The sequence below is a fragment of the Thyridium curvatum genome, assembly GCF_004353045.1.
Source record: "Thyridium curvatum strain D216 chromosome Unknown NODE_44_length_342116_cov_83.455874, whole genome shotgun sequence".
In the NCBI taxonomy this organism is placed as follows: Eukaryota; Fungi; Ascomycota; class Sordariomycetes; order Thyridiales; family Thyridiaceae; genus Thyridium; species Thyridium curvatum.
In genome coordinates this window covers 78956-99364 of record NW_022156799.1, presented here as the reverse complement: position 1 = coordinate 99364, position 20409 = coordinate 78956, and the positions used below count along the sequence as shown (strand labels likewise).

At 54.9% G+C, this 20409-nt stretch overlaps 2 protein-coding genes across 2 annotated transcripts; both read right to left on the bottom strand.

The window, feature by feature from the left end:
• Positions 1-2362: 2362 nt before the first annotated feature.
• E0L32_007282 (uncharacterized protein) lies at positions 2363-15563 on the bottom strand (the record flags this gene model as incomplete). The annotated part of the gene is made up of 3 exons (XM_031142008.1): positions 2363-2815; positions 2888-15183; positions 15269-15563. 3 exons carry the CDS (start codon positions 15561-15563, stop codon positions 2363-2365), a joined length of 13044 nt encoding a protein of 4347 aa, XP_030993690.1.
• A 1506-nt stretch (positions 15564-17069) lies between these two features.
• E0L32_007281 (uncharacterized protein) lies at positions 17070-18821 on the bottom strand (the record flags this gene model as incomplete). Its single annotated transcript, XM_031142007.1, has 2 exons — positions 17070-17494; positions 17549-18821. 2 exons carry the CDS (start codon positions 18819-18821, stop codon positions 17070-17072), a joined length of 1698 nt encoding a protein of 565 aa, XP_030993689.1.
• Between the last annotated feature and the right edge of the window lie 1588 nt (positions 18822-20409).

Genomic DNA, 20409 nt, shown 5'->3' with positions numbered 1-20409 from the left:
AAGGGTAAGTCGGTACGGTACTATGTAGGCTGGCGGGCTGGTAGGCACGTATGTTATGGGATTTCGTGATGGTGTGTAGAAAAATCCGGGGGTGGTGTGTCTAATCCTTGACAGCACTGAGCCGTGAGTGCCCTTTTCTTTTCTTTCTCGGTGTCCGAAGGGTAGGCAACAAGGTCCATTCAGAGGAAGAAATAGCGCAGAGAGACAGAGAGAGTACGTCAGGCGAGGAAGAAAGTCTCCTTGCTCAAAAAGATGCCTCTTCGCCCCTCCGCCCAACCAACCACCAACAGGGTACTTTACTTTACAAGTACTTGGTCCCAGCCGAACAGACTGCATTGATTGCTGCATCACTGCATCCAAGCGGCTGCTCAAAGGTATTTCCCGTCAGAGCACACACTACTCCGTCCGTATATCCAGCCAGACAGGGCAGGCCTCTTTTCCCCCGCCGCCCCAAGCGATCTGACTAGAACGACGGACGGTATGCGGAAGCGTGCGCGCCAATGCCAACAGGAATTGCGAAGAGGGGCCAGGTGACCCGGCGTCAATCACGATCAAGTCCCAACCCAGCGATGCAGAAGAGGGAGGATCTCGCCGATTCGGTCCTAGGACCATTTTGCTGACCCCGGCCCGCTGCTTCTTTGCTCTCCCAGCTCCAGCTCGTTTCTCTCGAGCAGGTTCCTCTTACAAGTAGATACCTCTTTAGGTATGTGGCTTTGCTCGTGGCTCACTCACTCGAGTCCTCACTCGCTCGCTCATTCACTCACATGGTTTTATCTGGAAGTGGGACCTCCCTCCTGTGGCCGTATCGAACGAACGACAGTTGATCAGGTGTAGATGACGTCTGAATTACACCGCTTGCCCCCCTCCAACTGTGTAGCCGGCTGCTGCATCGCTTTGAAACAAGCTCTAGCTTCCGAGGTCTGCTCAGCGCGAAAAGGGCAACATCGAAGTGCGCGTCGAGGGCCAGTTAGGTACTGTACTTAGTTGGCAATAAAGTAAGACAAGGACAGCAAAAGATACCTTAGGTAGCTGGAGGTACCTCTCGCCCCTTCAACCATCTTCGCCGTGGTGCCTCTCATGCACACACCACGCACCTCCTCCTAGGTACACCTTCACACCTCCAAAAGGGTTGTCCGAGGATTCGTAATGCCAAGACCGCGTCGGATTCAATGCAGTTGTTTCCCGTTTCCCTGTACCATGTGAGGACCCGTGAGGATTGGGTCTGGGCAGCCCAGTCCTTGTGTGTGTGGCGTTGCACCTCGTTCGTAAAGGGCCTGTGGAGCGGCCTGTAAGTGGCCACGGCGGGTTGACTTTAGGTGGGCTGCATCCATGGATTGTTCCCTCCCAGGCCTCATGCAGCTTCGAGACCTGGTCCTGGATTGCAGCTTCGCCCGAGAGTGCGGGGACGGGAGAGGGTGTTGCTTTTAGTTACCTGGGCACTGTACTCTAGCGGCTACTTCCTCCCAAGTGCCCAAGGTCCCGCCTGCCATTGGCTCGTGCCGCCCGGGTTATGACGACGTTGATTCTGCAGTGTCCATGATCCTCCTCTCTTCTCTCACGGTCAGTGCCTGTCGTAACTGGAACTGAGAAAACGCTAGAGGGTGTTCTGTCTTCCTTTCGAGCTTGAAATTAGATACCTATACCTGTGCAAGACTGGATGACTATCTGTCAGAAACCGGGACCTGGCACCGGGGTCGCTGCACTCCTTCCATGCACCTCTCCCTTCTCTCGCCAGCGTGGAGGTCTGTCTCAAAAGGGCAAACTGCCCCCCCAGCACTTCTAAAACCCCTCCTATCGGCAGAATTCCCCCTTCTCCCAACGCATGCACCGAGTGGGTTGCAGTTCGTTGGCGAAAGGCACCTCTTCTTTGCTTTGAACCCCCGCCGACACACCTACCCAATCCAGTCAGAGGGGTCTACATCTTTCATAGGTCTAGGTAGTACCGTAGAAGCGACCCATCCGTAATAACCGCCACCATGCGTCTTCGCTCACGGGATCAGACTCCATGCATGGATCTGCATAGACTAGACAAGGGCAGGGAAGGCTACAGTCGGATGAGTAGAGGAGGGAACAAGTGATATTACAAACAACAAAGCAAAAAGCCGTGATGGATAGATATCTATCTATCCATCTATCTATCAGCTCAACTATAGTAGTTTCTGCTGTCGAGACTAGTAGCGGTGGTGTAAAAGGGTATCAGTGATGCATGCAGTAGCAACATCATCAACAACAAAATCAGCCGTCCCAATCTAAAGCCATCAAAGGCCATGGTAACAAGAAAACATTTAAATAGACGAAACAACAAGTCTTTCCTTCATCATCAAAAAAGCCCATCCTCATCAGCTTTCCCGCCTCCCTCTCATCAGGCCTCAGCCATCAACTGCTCCCCCTCGTCCAGCAGGTCCGTCACCTTCTTCAGGTTGCCCACCAGCGTGCGGCCCTGGTCCACCAGCAGCAGCTTCTCCGCGTTAGCCGGCAGGCCGAGATACGTGGGCGGCTCGCGCTCCGGCAGCTTCTGGATCCAGCCCATAAAGTCGGGCAGCGCGATGCCCGACGGCACCACCAGGTCGTCCTTCTTGTCCGCCCCCTGGCCCTCGACCAGCTTGTGCCCGATGTCGTACGCCGACGGCGTCAGGAAGCTGTCCACCAGCTCCGACAGCCGCCCAAAGTCCCCTTCGTCGTCGATCTTGCCGCCATACGTCTCCGTCACCAGGTACCGGATCATGTCCCACGGTATGCTCTGCGGAGCCAGGTTGGTGCGGTTCTGCGCCACCGTCTCGACCCACGTATCAATGATGAACGCCGAGCATTCGTACTGTTTTGATTGACGACCCATGTTAGAATAAATAATCTTGCACACAAAAACGGCAATGAGAAGAACACTTACGTCACTGTCATTGAACTCCCAGAAGCCCTTCCAGCCCAGGTTCGGTGCATAGCGCAAGCGCTCTTGCACCACGGCATGCAGGAACGCAAGGAGCAAGTACAGTCTGGTCCGCTCGACCGGCGGCTTCGTCGCCCTCGTCGAGAGCGAAGACATCGAGTCCTTCATGTTGGCACGCACGCCCGCCGGCTGCTCGTACATCAGCACGCGGGAAGCCCTGAGCAGGTTGACCGGAATCTTGGGGCTCGACTCCATCGACAGGAAGAGTCTGAAGTCCGCATGCGGGCTGAGGTTCTCCATGCGCTTCTCGAGCGACTGCAGCCACGTGGGTGCGAGATGTACGTTCTTGACCAGCACCCAGTTGCCGTTCTGCGCCGCGCTGCTGACGGCCTCGTCGGCGCTGGCGAGTCCTTCGTCGGATCCCATGGCAATGTTTGTGCACCGGACGCGCATCCTCTCCACCAGGTTGTCGACCTTGTACGAAGCGTCGAAACCCGGGCTGGAGACAAGCGAGATGGGCCGTGTGGCAGGAACTTGAGCAACAGTACCAGCCAGGTCGTCAACAATGTCGAGCAGGCCATCGCCAAACACCTTGCCAACAAAACGCTCCGCGGCCGGAACAAAACGGTCAAGGCGGAAGAGCTTGACAAGCAGCAGCGATAGCAGCGCCTTGTCATTGGCCTCGGCACCGTCGTCCCAAATCTGGGGCACACAGTCTTCGGCAAACTCCTCGGTAAAGAACTTGTCCCAAGCATCCGAGGAGACATTGCCCAGGCGTTCCTTGAGGGCAGGAACTCGCTGCGCCTTTGCAAATGCCTCGTCTCGAGCACCAATGTCCATAGAAACATCCTTGCCTTCGACCCGAGTGTCCAAAATCACATCGATCAGTGACTTGTCCATCTTGTAGGGAGACGCCTGAGCTAGAAGCATGGCGAGAGTGATGCGGTCCTTCTGCAGGAGACCCAGCGCGGTCCTCTTGAACGTGGTGACGAACAAGTCCTTGACAATGATGTCTCGGCGCACGTTGTGGTTTGTCTCGCTGGTCAGACTAGGGTTGCCATGCAGGACTGAGTGGAAGATGTCCAGGAAGTAGTGAAGCGAGAACTGGTAGAAGTGGTTGAGATAGTGAAGTTGCTCCAAAACAGCGAAAACGGCACTGCAAGAGCGCGCAATGATGTTGTACTGCAAAGTGATTTCCTCCACTTCTGCCATGACGCCTTCTGTGTTGCTCATCTTGGCCGAGATCTCTGCAGCCTCCGTCTTGAGCGTCTCAAGAGTCTCGATAACATTGTCATCATCCAGAATGTTACCACGGGACTCGTTGAGAGCCTGCAACAGGCGCTTCTCGAGTTGTCGCAGGTGCACCTTGAACTCCCCTTGGAGCTTGATGAGGTTGGACCGGCGCTCATCGACATCAGGACGCTCAGATTTGAGAACGTCGTTGAGCGACTGAGTCTGCAGACTGCTCTGGGTGACGGTAAAGTTGACAAATGTCGTTCGACTGCAGATATCGGGAGCGAACTGTGCTGAAGGATCACGAGTTGACAGGTACAGCTTGAAGGCTGGCGAAAAGTCGATCTGCTGCTTGCCGAGCTGAATCAGGACACGGCCACCAGTCTTTTGGTACTCCTTGTTGAGGACCTGGTTGAGAATGGGGTCCAGATGCTCGGCATCCTGGATCAGGATGGGGTTGCCGAAACGAAGCGAGCTCTCAAGTTGCTTGGTGAAAGAGTCGTCCAGGAAGCTGGTCACAGTCAAGCGACGGTCCTTGCTCTCCTTCTGCAAGAACTCGGTGACACGCCCGGAGGGATCGATGATGAGAGGATATCTGTTGAAGCGCTTGAGAATGATGGCATTCTCAGTGCACAGGTCATCGACTGGCAGTGTGTTCTTCTGCCAGCCAAGACGCTCATCGGCCGTCGAGAGGTACTCTGTGACAGGGTTGTGCTGCTTGATGTTGATGCCAGAGAGTTGGAGCTGGTGCAGCCAGTCGTCCATCATCGACTTGCGGAAAGTCTGGTCGTAAAGACCGCTGTAGGCAAGGAATGCGGCGGCAACAAGAACGTCACCGACGAGGGTGCTGATCTGAGTCTCGAACGACTTGCTGCCCTCCTCCCAGCGCACTCTCTCGGAGGAAAGACTGTCGAGTAGCTTGACACTGCGGTCCACCTTGAACTGCACACGCTCCATCTCAGCCTTGATGGCCTGCGTCTCGCTGATAAGAGCACGGTATTCCGTCTTATACGTAGCGATGCTGTTCTCCAGAGTGCTGATCGTGTTCTCGACAGCCTTTGCAGAAGCCTTGGTTTGTAGTGCTTGCTCCTCGAGCTTCTCGACCTCATCGCGGAGAGGACCGACACGGTCAAGAATCTCAGCATAGTTGACTTGAGCCTCGACCCACTGGACGAGCGGGCCACAGGCCTTGGAAGCACGGTTGACCTTCTCAAAGGTGAACTCGGGGTTGGCCAAAAATTCGTTTCGCATCTTGACGCGCAGAGACTTGGTCATCTGCTTCTCGTTGTTGAAGTTGATAATGCTGGCGATGAAGTCATCGCGACGCACAACAGCCTGGATGGCCTTCCAGCTATCGACCTTGTGTCCGATGAGGGTACAGACAGAGTCCAGGGCTAGCTTGACACCCTGCGGAGGCGTGTTCATGGATCGCACCTCAGTGAGATGCTGGCGTTTGATATTGCTGACACTAGCCTTGGCCTCTTCGACCGCTGGCTCTGCCTTGGCGAGATCCTCCAGGACAATCTTCTTTCGCGAGGCCACGTCTGCCTCTTGCTTCTCCAGTGCAGCCTGGATCTCGATCGATGTAGCCTTGCGCTGCTCGGCCTCTTGTTGGTCCGCAATCATGCGCTGCAACTTCTCATTGGCTTCGGCATCCTTCTTCTCGAGCTGCGTCTTCTTCTCTGCCAGACTGACACGGAGATCTCGGACCTTGTCTACCGTGTCGCGGAGCTTCTCGAGACCGACGTTCAAGTGACGCTGCTGCTCCTCCAGATCTTCGCGTTTCTCGTTGTACAGTCTAACATATTGCGCGACAAAGTCCAGGAAATGTCTGGGCGTAAGGAACGTGACCTTGCCTTGCTGCTTGAGCAACTTGGTATTGAAGCGGTGGAGAGAGTAGTGGATGTAGACCATCGAATTGACCACTGTCTCTCGGTGCGAAGGAGGCAGACTGAGAGCGCGGTACGCAACGGGGATTGTGTCCGGCGCCAGGAAGTTGGGGCGGTCCAGGTCGACAGAGTGTGTGAGCTCGTGAGCGACCTGGAAAAGGGCTTGGTCTGACCAGTCGCCGAACCAGTTAAGAACACAACGGTTGAACAAAGCAGGACTGGTGGCAGCCTTGGAAGACAGGCCGTCCTCGGGGGGGTTCATAGTGAAGACAACGTGGAGGTTCTTCACAATTTGGCCGGTGAACCACTTGTAGAGCTCCTCTTGGGAGTCGAGGAGTAGTCCCTGTTGCTGAGCTCCCTCCTTGCAAGCAGTCATCAATGCGGCAAAGTCATCCCCTTCAAATAGACCAGGAACCTCTGCATTGGCAAGCAGCGTGTTCATGCGCTCCAGGAAACCAGAGTCGAGCACATTGGCTTCGTCCATGATGAAGCAGATCTTCTCGCCCTTGCAGCCGCAGCGGCGTAGGACCTCTCGGAGGTCTTCGTCAAAGTCCTCGCCAGAGTACTTGCCATGTACCTTGATCTGGTACACGCTGAGGCCGTTCATCCAGGCGACGAACCTGGAAAGCGTTGTCTTACCACTGCCGCTCACACCGATGAGAATGAGATGGCCCTGGGGCTGCCTGAAGACACGATCGATACGCAACACATGCTCGAGCACCTCGTTAAAAAGGATTAGGGGCACATCGACTTCCTCTTCGCAGAAAGTCTTGAGACGAGCCTTGACAAACTCGCGGAGCTGCTCGCGGTCGACCGGCACGTAATTCTTGGAAAGCCAGTTGGAGAACAGAATGGGTCCGCCGAGTGCCTTGTCCTCTTCAATATTCGGGAAGAACTCGAGCGCAATTCTTCGCACGGCGTCATCGGTCCACTTGCGCTCATCTTCAGCGACGAGCCTGTCCTGGAACAGACGTAGGGCCTCATGGGCCCAGATACGGACCAGACCCTCGATGGACAGAGTCTCCAGCGGTCGGATCGCCTCGTATACACCACGAGCCCATCTCGTCAATTCACGAGGACTGTAGACGTAGTGTGGCTGGATCTTGGGCGTGAAGCGTTGCTGCGACTCAAGATAGAACTTGACCATAGCTTGAGTAAGTGCATCGGCATAGCCGCGGAGAGCAGGGATAATCTTGAGCACGGCAGAGTTGAAAGTGCCGTAGATCTGCGTGAGGGACTGCTCGCCAGGGTAATCGACCATGATGAGCGGCGCATGGCGCAGGAAACGAGCGCCCATGGGCGTGCGGCCAGCATCAGTAGGAGGGTTACAAGCACCAACGAATTGAATCCGATCAAGCGTGACCCATGACTTATCCGAGGTTCTCCAGAAACCGTTATGCTCAACAAGCTGGCGGAGGAACGAGATCGCCCGCTGTGTTCCATACTTGTCAGGTGCAGGCAGGTTGATCTCGTCGCAGAAGATGACCAGCCATCGACCAATCTGCGTGGGCGAGAGCATGACACCGTTGAGAGTCTTTTTGTACTCGCAGTATTGCTCAAAGGTCTTGATGAGCAGATCGGGGGTTGTCGCGCTGGAAAAGTTGAGGCCGACAACCTCCATGTTGGGCAATTTCCGAAGCGCGCTGAAGAGTGTCATAGTTTTACCAGATCCAGGAGGACCACAGAGCAAGAGCGGCTTGTGCTCTGCGAGCCAAGAGTACAACACATCCTCATGACGGACAGTGTCGAGCGTGGGAATGACCACATCGGTCTGGGTGATGGAGTGAGTGTTGACCTCGATGGTCGGGACTTGGTTCTGCCATGGCACCCATTCAGCCTTGGGAAGCGACACGTCAAAGTCGATGAGCGAGCTTGTGCCGTCCAACGGCGGCGATCCAAAGGATGCGAGCCCAACGACGACATCGCCAAACAGCTTGCGATCTCTCAGGGGGCAGTCTCCGGTCAAGGCCCACACCAAAGCAAGCAGCAATTTCTTGGATACATATGCCTCCACCTGCTCGGGATCCAGAGGGAAGTCAATATGCTGCCCGTTGTACTCAATGATGTCTCGGACAGCCTTGTTGAGCAGCGAGAACAAAGTGTTCAGAACACGAGCAACGGTAAACTCCATGATGTGTTCGTATCCTTCAGCCTGCTTGAGAGCTTCGAGGATGAGATTGTCGGCCGTGAGGAATGTCCTAAGCAGGTCGCCAACCTGGGTCTGAACGGCAAGCGCCTTCGCAGAGCTCTGGCCGGTAGCTACGGCGTCCTCATCGAGATCCTCGAATGCAACGGTCTGCAACGTGCCGAGGTAGTTGTCGACCATCATTGATGGGCTGACAGTGTCTTCGCTGAACCAGACCATACCGCAACGAGAGACTGTTGCGAGGGTGGCGTATTTGAGGTTCTCAACTTCGAACATGACGCGGACGTTGGGGGGCAGGTTCAGCCGCTCACCATTAGGCAAGGTCAGCAGCTTATTGTCGTCAAGAACACTGTTCAAGTTCTCGACCCATTCGGGATCGACGTCACCATCGAAAACGATCCAGTGACGCTTGGCATCTTCGCCACGGAGATTGTCGACAATCTTGCGCAGGATGCTGGTAAAGAGACCATCCGTCCACTCACGCGTGGTAGAGTCCAAGTTACCGTAGAGGGCCTCCTTTGACATGACCTTGGAGTCGATGACGTGGTTCACGCCTTCGACACCCTCGACTTGCTGAAGCGCGTCGAGGAGGAGCCTCCAAGCAGCAGATTTACCCGTTCCAGAATTACCGACCATCATAACACCATGGTGGATTTTCTGGATCTGGTAGAGTTGCAGAATCTTGGTCAACCAAGTCTCTGTGACCACAAGCTGGCGCTCACTGGCCAAATTTCGAATAGCATCCTCCAGTTTACGTAGGTTTGCGGGGACGTAGTGGATGCCAGGGAAGCAGACCTCCTCGATGCCGGACATGATCTCAACATCAGACTTGATGAGCTTGGGTGCAAGAGTCTCCCGAATGCTCTGCACGATAATCTCGGGTTCAACGATATCCTCTGCGCCGATTTTACCATCGCTGTCGGTAATACGGGCACGCTTGAGACCACCAGAGCTGACCAGCACACTCTTGAGAGCACGAAGCCCGAAGTCGTAGTGGGCTTGCTTCGACAATTTGCCTGCGCACTGGTCGAAGAACGGGACAGTCTGCTTGGACAGTTGCTTCGCCTGGTTGAAACCTTGCGAGTACAGCATGACCTCGGCAATCAGCTCCTTGTCGGGCTTCGACATAGCCACGCTGCGGAACAACTTCTTCAAGTTGTCAGGGAGGTTGGAACGGCCGGCATAGCCAGGGTTCATGGTAATGAAGATACCAGTGTTGGCATTGACCCTGAGCTGTCGGTTGACAAGCTCAATCTGGGCCTTGTCATCTTCGGCTCCCTGCTTGAGACCAAGCTGGATGTTCTGGATCTGCTGTGATACGGCAGAAAGAATGCGCTCCTCAAGACGGTTGAACTCATCGAAACAACCCCAAGCACCAACTTGGCAGATACCAAGGAAGATACGGCCCATGGCTTGGAAATCAAAGGTGTCGTCGCAGCAGAAGACCAGTGTGAATCTTCCAAGCTGAACACCAAGCGCTTTCACAGACTCGGTCTTGCCGGTACCAGCAGGACCATAAGGAGATCCTCCGAGGCGTTGGCAAAGAGCCTGGGTGAGAGTCAGGAAGCAGCGATCAGTGAGTGGCGTTCTGACGAGGCGGTCAGGCACACCCAGATACTCGAAGCCGTAGTTGAGCTTGGCGTTGGCCATCTTGATGTGCAGGCGCTGCAGGAAGTCGCCCTCCGGCGTGTAGACATAGCGCATTTGCAACTGCCACAGGTAGTGGGTCTGCGAGGTGGCGTTGGCCTTGATGAGCTTCTCGATCACGTCTCTCTGATGGACACACTCCGTGATGAGCTGTTCGCAGGTCTTTCTCATCAATACCTCGAGATCACCAAGGACAGTATTGGCGAGCAGGCGAAGCACTTGGACTTCGCGATCGAAGAGAGACTTTAGCGTGCTACCACCAGCCGCCAAAGACTGATCAACTGCAGTTGTCCACACGACCTGGGTTGCAAGGACGACAATCTGACTGGGGAAAGTAGTCATGAAGTCGTTCAAAGCTGCTTGATCGATAGTCTCGTTGGAGAAAATCGGAGTATACTTCTCCACGGCCTCGGCAAGCAGCTCAGCGAGGGTGGCCTTCATTCCATTTTCCAGGAGCGCAAGCCAGTCGTTAATCCGCGGTGTCTTGGCAAGAGAAATCTCCTTCTTCAGGGGCACAACTTCACCTTCCTTTGACGTGACGCCAGAAATGATGGTTTCGTCGTCCATGACAAGGCCAGAGACGCCAGCAAACATCTTCTTGAAGTGCTTTGCGATACGGAGGGTATCGTTGCTGTTACCAATCATCTCCAGGAGATCTTCGTCACCAACGAAGTAGAAGCGAGGGAATGACACACGCTCCTTCTCGAGATACTCACCAAGAGCCTTCTGGATCTTGTTGAGCAAATCATCGAGACGCTCGAGAGACTTCTGGACATTGGGAATGTTGAGCACATCCAGAACGTACGGCTGCTTGTAGACCTTCTTCATGACAGCCATGAATTCGCTGTTGATGTTCTGGAAGCGGGACGACTCAATGGGGAGTAGATGCTTGATGTCGGCATTGCCCGTGAAGACGCCCTCAAGGTAGACCCACTGCCGCTGCACGTCGATCCAGACGTCGAAGAGAACATGCACACGGTTGAGCTTGTCCTCCCAGGACGTGGCCTCCTCCTCGAATTCTTTGTAGTAAGGAGAGTGCTTCATGGCCTGCAAGGAGTTGGTGTTTTCGCTGCACTTGGTGAAGAGGTCGTCCCAGCCGCGGATCAAACGGCATTTGTTCTGGTAGTTGACCAGCTCAAGGTTATAGCCGGTCCAGGTCTCCCTGACTTGCTTCAAGAACTCTTCAAGCGCCATCTCTCCCTGCGCTTGTGCTATGATATCCTTGATGATGAGCTCCGTTGCCACCAAGTTCAAGTCCCAGACATCTCCTAGGGTCATGGACATCGGCGAGTACCGCTTGCCAGGCTTGATCTGTTTGTAGATCTTGGTCCAGTGGCGGTCTCGCACGGCCTCAGACTTGAGGTCTCCCAGTAGAGAGTTCACTTTCATGTAAGAGCGCAGGATGTTCTGAATGTGCTCAAACGCGGCGTACTGACGCATTCGGCTGGGCATCTCTTTGGTCATCTTGATGAGATTGTCGATGGAAGACCGGATCTTGCGCGGCTGGACACTGTTCCACAGGATGTCGCGAAGCTCGTTCAGACTCTTCCAGATGAGCGACAAGGAAGCCCAGACGGATTTGAAGTCATGGACTTCTTCGAGAATGACAGCCAGGGATCCGTCGACGCTGGCAGGCAGGTCGAGAGCTTCCTTGGCCTTTGCGACCATGGCAGACTCTTCCTGAAGCTGAGTGATGCGGGACTCGAAAGAGGCCAGAGTAGCAGAGGCCTCGTCTGGAGGAATAGTACCGGAGACCGGCTTCTCCTCGTTCCATTGGTTCGCGATCTCGGTGATCTTGTCAACTACCACCTTGTCCTCGGCGATGATCTTCGCCCGGAGGCCGTCGCTCTGATCAGATACAATCTTCGACTTGCGTCCGAGGATGTCGTTGAGCGAGTCCCACATTCCATCAACTTGCTCGGCATGCAGCCAGTCGTTGGGGAACTGGTACCGTTGCCTGACAAGGGTAGATTCGCCCTGTCTGAAGGTCTCGACTTCAGGTGCCCAAAGCTTGACTTGACGCTGGCAGCTCTGCACGATCGTGATGAACTGGACCGCGTGAGCGGTGGAGCTAGTCTCGAGCGTGGACATCTCCAGATCCTTGCGAGCCTTCTCGATCTCGGCATAGACGTCTCGCATGCGGTTACCCAGTCGACTGGCAAACTTGATGAGGATATCGTGTTGCCACTGGTCATACTTGGCATTGACCTTGGTCTGGACTTGGTCATAGTCGATTGTGATGTGGCCAAATGAACGGCTGACTTCGGTGGTGTCAAAGGTCTGACGAGTCTTTCGAATTTCCTGCAACAGCTGAAGCCAACGAGCCAGCTGGTCCCCAAGAATCTCGTACACCTGCTCGGACTGCAGGTCCCACAGAGACTGGAACTGCAGCCACTTGTCTACATAGCCGTTCACTTCCTGCAGCTTCTTCTCGATGGACGTGTGCACACGCGCGAGCATCTGCGTGCATTCGCTGGGAAGATCGTTGAAACGCGGCTCATCCTGGACTGTCGTGCTCAGGCTCATCTGGTATCTAGAGGCCTTGATTTTCCTGAGGTTGCAAACGACTCCTAGCCACTCGTGCAGTTGCAAGAACCAGCTAGCTCGTGCAAACTCCATTGGCGGGTCGAGGTAGATGACCTGATTACGCATGGTGATTTCGTGGACAAGACGCTTCATGACTGGAACGTCTGACTTGCCATCTGCGGCGTCACCGGAGACCTTTCGTCGATCGTTGGAGGCCTGCTCAGGGGACTCATCTTCGAATGCCTCGATCCAGGCCTGTATGGCACGTTGCAGGCGTGATAGCAGCGTGTCCTTAATCTGCTGATTCATAGCCTGTACCCAGAAACCAAGGTTGACATACTGCTCCAGATTAAGCTGGTCAACAGCCATCTGGATAGTCTCTAGTCGCGACTCAAACGCAGACATCTCATACGGGCAAGTACCGAGTTCAATGAGTGCCTTCTGGATCGTTGAATGGATCGAAGCCAGGGTGGTCGTCTTAGATTGCAGCACCGAAACCGAGGCAGCGAACTCACGGACGAAGAGTACGTGTTTGCTCTCGCTTCCCTTGGGGAAAGGGCGCTCAGTCGAACCGTTGGAAAAGATACCAGGCGTCTTGAAATGCAGTTCGTAGGTATTGACGAAGGATTCCCACTTGAGCGGAATGCCCTTGGCAATGAGAGAGTAGACCTCGTTGCGATGCCCGCTTAGCAACACGGAAACATCAGTCATCTCTGAAATTTGTCGATTCGTCTGGATGAAGGTGCGAACGCTCTCCATCAAGCTGACGGCGAAGGGGTAAACACGCTTTGCCTCCTTCGAGACGGTGTTGATGTTGTGTGGCACATTGTAGTTCAACGTCACGAGGTTTCGAGTCTCCTTGAACAGGGCGATAACCTGAGGGTCGAAGTTCACAGCAAGCTCTAGGGCATTTCCGGCCGATCGGATTTTGAGGATGGTGAAGAGGGGGCCGGAGATTGAGATCTTCTTCCGCTGCGTATCGTGTAACCAGGCCTCGAAAATGGGTCGAGTGTCCAGTTTCTTACGGAAGAGGTTGCCCTCGCTCTTGAGCTTCTGGCCTTCGGCATGGAGGTCCCAGTCTGCACCGAGGACAGCCTCCACCTTCTTCATGTACCCATCGAGTTGGCGTTCGATCATTCGCGCCCAGATGATGGCTCCGGAGACAGGGGGCAAATCACGAAGCTGAGCCATCGCGTGCGCCTCGGAATGGCCATACTGCTGTTTGAACCGCTCGTGCAATGCGTTGATTGCCTGCTTGACGTTGTCGATGAGCTGCGTCTGGTATTCGGCGATAGCACCACGGATCTTGGGTCGCACAAAGAGGGCATTGAACTTGGAGAAGACGCGGAACATCTCGTTGGCGTTCTTGGCCGTGGCCAGGCGATCTCTGAGGCGAGCAATGATGGAGTTCTCAACGCGCGAGGTCCGTTCGTTGTAAGTGTTCTCGGCCTTGACCCATTTGGCTGTGCCCTCTGGGGAAACATCCAGTAGGTCGACGTTTCTCAGGGCCTCCCAGGCCTGCTTCACCTCCTCAATCGCGTCCACATCGCCCATCTCCTCGACAACGGCGACGCCATTAGGGGCGTTTGCTTCTGCGGTGCCATTCTCGGATGCTTTGGGGCCAAGGACGTTCAGGATTGTGCGCTGCAGCTGCTCATGGTTGTTCCGAAAAGCAGAAACGTACTTCAGACGAGATTGTAGGTCTACATGCCGGGGGGCAATCTTGATGGGGATGAACTTTTCATTGCGCCGCCTCGTCACTTCACGAGCGACATTTGTGAAATCCTTGACAGAATCATCCCAGGCCGTGAAAGCCTTGGTGGCTTGCGAGATGATAGCGCGGAACTCATCGTAGTCGAGCTCAACCAGCTCGGTGCCAGGAAGCAGGCGGTGCATCACCTCGTCCAGATCTCCAGAGATGGCTTCCACGAAGGGAAGAGCTCGCCTGATAGGGTACGGGCAGATCCTCAACTTCTTGTTCAAGTGGTTGAAGATCTGCGCAACGGCGTCCTGAGCCTTGGGAAGCGACGTTGCAGAGAGAAGCTCATCCAGGGGGAAATCTCGCATGAGCTGGTTGTACTTCTGCACCTTATCCATGGCTTCCTTGAGTCCCGTATCGGACGAGAAGCTGACGGTGGCTTGGAATCGCTTCGCGTGCCTCAGGATATCAAGCGTCAACAGCACACCGTCGCCTCGCAACTGTGCCTCGATGCCTTCCAGGGCAGACTCCATGGACAGCCAGAAATTGATCTCCTGCGTCGCGGTGCCCGTCGCCGGGTCTCTCGTCATCTTTGTGATGACTTGGATGGACTTGATCCAGTTATTGACCGTCGCCTGCAGGTTGTTCAAGAAACTACTGTCGAGTACCAGCGCAGCGGGGATCATCTCGATCGACGGCCGGATGTTGCGAGCGGCGGCTTCGTCAAGAGCGTTCTGAACGACGGGGTTGAAGGGCAGCGAGACTTCGGGGATCTCGACATTCTGTTGCAAATGCGACAGGCTCAGCTCCAGTTCTGTCCATCTCTTCTTGGTGACCGGGATGCCGGTCTTGGCATCGATGTCCGCCCTGCCTCGAGTACCGTTCACCACCTGTTGGCTCTTTGTGCTCGCATCGAAGTATGGCGCCAGACCGTTGTGAAGATAGAGTTGAAGAATCTCCCACGGCGAGGCAGAAGAGCCCTGCTCTCCTACGGTGGAGGCCAGGTATGCCGGGCCTGGCAGGTTGAGGAACTGGACTTGGAGGTTTATCGGAACATTAGGATCGAGAGGCTGCGGGCGCTTCAGCAGACCGAGGAAAGACACGGTCGTAGCAGTTGAAGACATATCGGGAGCGAGCGTGTAGCTGTGCACCTGGGGTTCTGTGTGGACACCATAGTCAGTATCAGGGAGAGGACAACACGGGAGCCTTCACGAGGTCGTCCCCCGGCTTGTAGGTCCACTAACGAGAGTCGGCATCGCCATTCTCGAGATCTGGCGAGGAGGCCAGGTCCTTGCGGATGTACAAAAAGGGTTGGTTGTCGTTGGCAAAACGGTTACACCGCTGTATCGTGTCGGCTATGCGGTCCTTCGCAAGCAAGCTGCCCGGTGCTTCGAGCTCGTCGTGTTTCGCGCCCAGAGCAGCGCCGAGCAGGGTTACCAAGTGGTCGACAACGCGCTGCGGGTCGATGGTGACGAACGGCGAGTCCGCGACACCGTTGGGAGCCGGACTTGGGGTCTGGGCAGATGCCACTACGTCCATGGCGATCTACCTAGGTATCTATTCGTTGGTTGGCATAGGTCGGGACGGGAGTCGTTTACTGTGCCCTTTGCATCTCTAATAGGGGGGTATCTGCAAGTGCGATTAAAAAGGGGAGTAGATAATCTAGGCGACCACGGAGAGTGGGAAAGTACAGACAAAAGTCGCTTTTGAATGATAGAGAATCAGAAATGGAGAAAAGGAGTGCGTGATTCCGGGGTATCGAGACGAGCACTATCGACCAGTCCTTCAAGGAGAGAAGAAGGAGCACTCGGTTTTGGTGATGGTACATCTAATGTGCAGGAGGGAAGCCTGCGTCAGTGCTTCGCTGTTGCTGTTTAGTGAATGGGGGTCCCGCATGTGGTACGTGCGTCCACGGCTGCTGTGTGTGTTGACTTTCGGCCAGACAATGCAGGAGATACGTTCGGGGATGTATCCTCTGGCTTTTTTACCTAGGTATATTACTGGGAGGCCCAAAGACTACAATTTGACTCTTTTGTTCTCGCTTGTACCATGGTTGATAGAACAATGCTGTTGTTTAAAGAAAAAGAACAACCTTGGAAGGTTAGTCCTCAGCTGTCACAAAGAGTTGACGGTCTGAACAGCTAAATTGCGTCCTCCCCCAGTCGAACGCGATCAAACCAAACCCCTGTCGCGACGCGACGGGCATGTGTCCGCTGGGACGCCCCTCCACTTTCCTCTCCACTTTCGTTATTTTGCAGCGGGCTCGTGGCCACCAAACCAGCCAAACGCGCGGGCGGGAGGCTACCGAAGCTCGAGGTTCCACGGGTCTCCACAGAGGAGGGTCCAGCTCCTTTTTAGAGGCCAGTCATCATTGGCCCGCAGGCGGCGGCGACGGGGATCTGCCGACCCAGAACACCAAATTGATATGCCAAGCTTTGGATCATTTCGACGTCCTGCAGAAACCAATCTCGTCGTCGAAATACAAGTAGTAAGTAGAACATAGAACATCGCAACATGGCCACGATGGGTAAGGGAATAGAGTTATCCGGGATCTGTTCTCCTGTGGAGCGGATACGTGTGCTATTATATGGCTTAGTTAGTCACAGCAGGCCAGTGTAAGATGGAGTCAAAACGTTGGTCGGGCCATCAAACAGCCTGCCGTTGTCACCGGCCCTCCCCAGACTCGTGAATGATTTGGTTCCTGGTTGAGTTCATAAAGCATTACGCATCTCCTTTATTTTGTTTTCCCCATTTAGAATACGCTCGAAATAATGTCCCCATGTTCCGCCGTGAGATGTTGCTATAAAACCTGCGAATCAGCCAACAGAACCCTCTGTCCGTGACTGCTCGACCCGAGCATCTCATAACCCGAGTGTGTCCCTGTCCCATAAACCGATCTTTTAGAGAAACCCTGCCACGCGCCTATGCACCCATTACGTTACCGATTGGGAAGAAACTGGTCCATCCTGACTTGAACGTCAGAGAGCAGGCGACCAAGCCGTGTAAATGCACTGCCCGTCATCGCCGCTTCTGCCGTAACGAGCATCAGCTTGCCGCACTCGCTGCGGCGCCCGGTCCTCCGTCTGCATCCCCGTCCTCGGCAAGCTTCTCTCTCTGCACCATGACCCTCTGGTTGCAGATGTCGATGAACATCTCGAACTTCTTGATCAGCTTATCCTTCTCCCTAAGCTTGTCTTTGAGGTCCTCAATCTCTTTCTTGCTCGTGTCTTTGAGCTTGTCGAGCTCCTCGCGCGTCTTCGCCAGTTCGCGACGCAGATCAGCCCGAATGCGCTCCTCAGCTGTAGGATGAGGTTTGCTGTAGATGGCCGGCCTGTCTTCCGCGATGCCAGACTCAACCTTGGTAGGGTTGCGATTGATGGCGGCTCGAGCATTGTAGATATCGCGAGGAAGGAGAGGGACGTGAGGATGCTCGTTTTGAAGAATTTCCAGAGTCTGGGTCACCCCGACGCCTGTGGATTTGTGTTAGCACGCGACCATCCAGTGCGGAGCCATGAGACACAAACCTGAGTCTTTGAGGGCCTTGACAGCTGCAACCATTTTGCTGTCGAGCTTTCTCGCTGCGGGGTGGTGAAGTGGGCTGTCGCTTGGGCCGTGGTTGTGCTTGAGGTGCTGAGCATCAGGACGATACCGCACCGTCCACTGTGTACGCTGCTCAATGGCAAAGAAACCGAACTGGCAATCACATTTACGCGACGACGTCTTCCGCTTGCGCTGCTCCGGGTCCACTCGCCTCGGCGGCTTGCCTCCTCGATCACACACAAACAGGACTTTCTTCAGGCCCGGCACCGTCTTCTTGGACCGGCCGATGACAACAGCATAACCTACAGAGGTGCAGTAGGCAAGGACGAACTTGTGTACGGCTTCGAGGGTAGGAAAACTGCCACCCTCGGGAGGCGCCGACATCATCGGCCCCATAGGCTCGCGTGGAACGAATGGCGTCCCATCGAGAATCTTGGGTTCCATCGAGTGATCCTCTCCCTCGGCATCGTCAGCCGCGCTGTCGATGTCCATGTCTCCATCATGCCGAATATCTGCCACAGGCGCCGGAGGCTCTGGTTGCTGGGGCTGGGGCGGTGGCTGCTGCGGCTGTTGCTGCTGTTGCTGTTGCTGCTGCTGTTGCTGCTGCTGCTGCTGCTGCTGCTGCTGCTGCTGCTGCTGCTGCTGTTGCTGTTGCTGATGAACAGGCTGGACTTGCTGAACTTGTTGCACCTGCTGGATTTGTGGGACTTGTTGGGGTTGCGGAACCTGCGGGACCTGTTGAACCTGCGGCAGCTGCGGTTGAGGGGGTTGCTGGTGCTGATGTGCATGCTGTGGTGCGTGTTGGTGCTGGTGCTGGTGTTGGAGGGCACTCTGGGATTGAGGCTGCTGAGACTGCTGATGACCCAGGATCTGGTTGTCACTGGGAGGACCCGGGTGGCTCAGCGACTGCTGGTTCAACGATTGCAGCTGGTATGCCATGGGTTGCTGTCGCGGTGGTCCGGGTCGTTGTCGAGGACCCGGGACGGGGGGAGCAATCTGCTGGGGAGGCTGCCTCGAGCCATTTTGGACGTTGCCAATGCCGGGCACGGGGGTCGGGGTAGGGCTCGAGTACAGGTGCTGGTGATAACCTCCAGGCTGCGTCTGAGGCGAGGGATAGGCTTGTTGTTGATAGGGAGAGGCGTGTTGCGAAAGTCCCGGGGACGACTTGTTGGGCGGGTTCGGATGGGTTGGTGGTTGAGCAAAACGTCGAAAATTAGGGACACCCAAGGGAAGGCCCGGGTGAGGATTGGACGTCATGACGAAGCGAAAGAAGAGGGAAAAGGAAAGAAAAAACAAGCTCGATAATGCTCAATAATCAGAAAGTCATCGACAGCCAGCAAGGACAAGGGCGAGAGAGCTACTTTGGCAAGCCTGGGTCTCGGCCCTGGTGCCCTCTGGAGTCAGTGTGCCCGGGCGTGTAGATACAAGGATTGTGGAGGAGGAGGAGGTGTATGGAGTGGAATCAGAGGTGTGTGCGAGAGGGAAAAGGTGGCGTACGTGGATTGAAATCAAGATGGAGTTGGGTTCAGGTGGGTGGATGGAATGGGTGGAGAGGGAGGGAGGGAAATGGAGAGGAAAAACTTGGTCTAGACCGAGGGTCCGGGGGGGGGGTCAGCAGCAGGCCAGGTGGCCGTCACTAGATGTCCTCTGTGCTCTCACCAAACCTCCAGCCAGGGTTGAGCTGCGACTGGCTGAGCACCCGAGTTGCGTCACTGGACCCAATGAGCACTGTGTGCTGCCAGGCTGCCGAGCCTGCTAAAGACACAGTTGGGTTACAGTGTCTCTGGCACCAGCCCACGCGCTAAAACAATGTCTCCAGCCCTCGTTGTGTCAGCACGTCGCCCAGCTTGTCGCATCATTGATTGATCCTTTTTCGAGGTCCCAATTTAGAAACACTGTAAACACTATCAGAAAAGCCGATCATAGCCTGTGCTGAGACCAATATCAATGGCACTGCACCAGACCTAGACCGACCCAAGAAATAGGAATGGGGAAATCCGACGATGATTTCAAGTGCCGTCGTCAAGTAGGTACCTACAGAGATTACCTACATGTCTACCTAGGTAGGGAGTGAAGGTATCTTTTCTCGCGAAGAGGTGTTATCCCACTACCTAAACCCGACGATACCTATGAACGAATCGGCAAATGCAGATACGCTTTGTTCGACAAGTCTGGGTTACGGCAGCCTGTTCCATCTCTCTCCAAGGCCCAGCCTTTGATCACAAATATCTCAAGTTCTGGTTTTCTGATCTCTTTTCCCCAGCACCGCTTAGCATGCTAAATGGCGCTGTGGGCATTTGCACACCGAGAACTTTCAGCCTGTCTTCCACAGTCACTGTGCTAGCCCTGGACACATACATGGATGAATGTTGTGATCAGGTGAACACAAGACCAAGTATTTACTTTTACGTTTGTCTGAGCTCATGCTTTCAGTAACAGACTCTGTGGTCCTCGCTGACTATCTGGAGCATGTCTTAACTCGAACATCCTTGTTCTACTTGTCATGACAGAATACATGCAATCTCACTTTTGATATTCAAGCAAAAACACTGCATTGCATAACATCGGAAGCAGAAACTAAACGGCCAACCAAGCCACACAAGTCACAAGCAGTCTATTCCAATCCAGACTCATCCCTTGCGAGCTCAGCAAGGGAGGGAGGGGTGGATACTCTGCATGCTCCCGTACTGTAGTGGGATTTTTTGTATGCACGAAGTCGGGTCCGGAAGCGTCACACCCAGCCCCCCGGCAGCCCTCGTTTGGAGTGGCCTTGTGTCACAACTCGGTGCAGCTTCAAGAAGACTGTTGGCTGTTGACACTTTTTTGAATGCAAATGGCCGCGTCG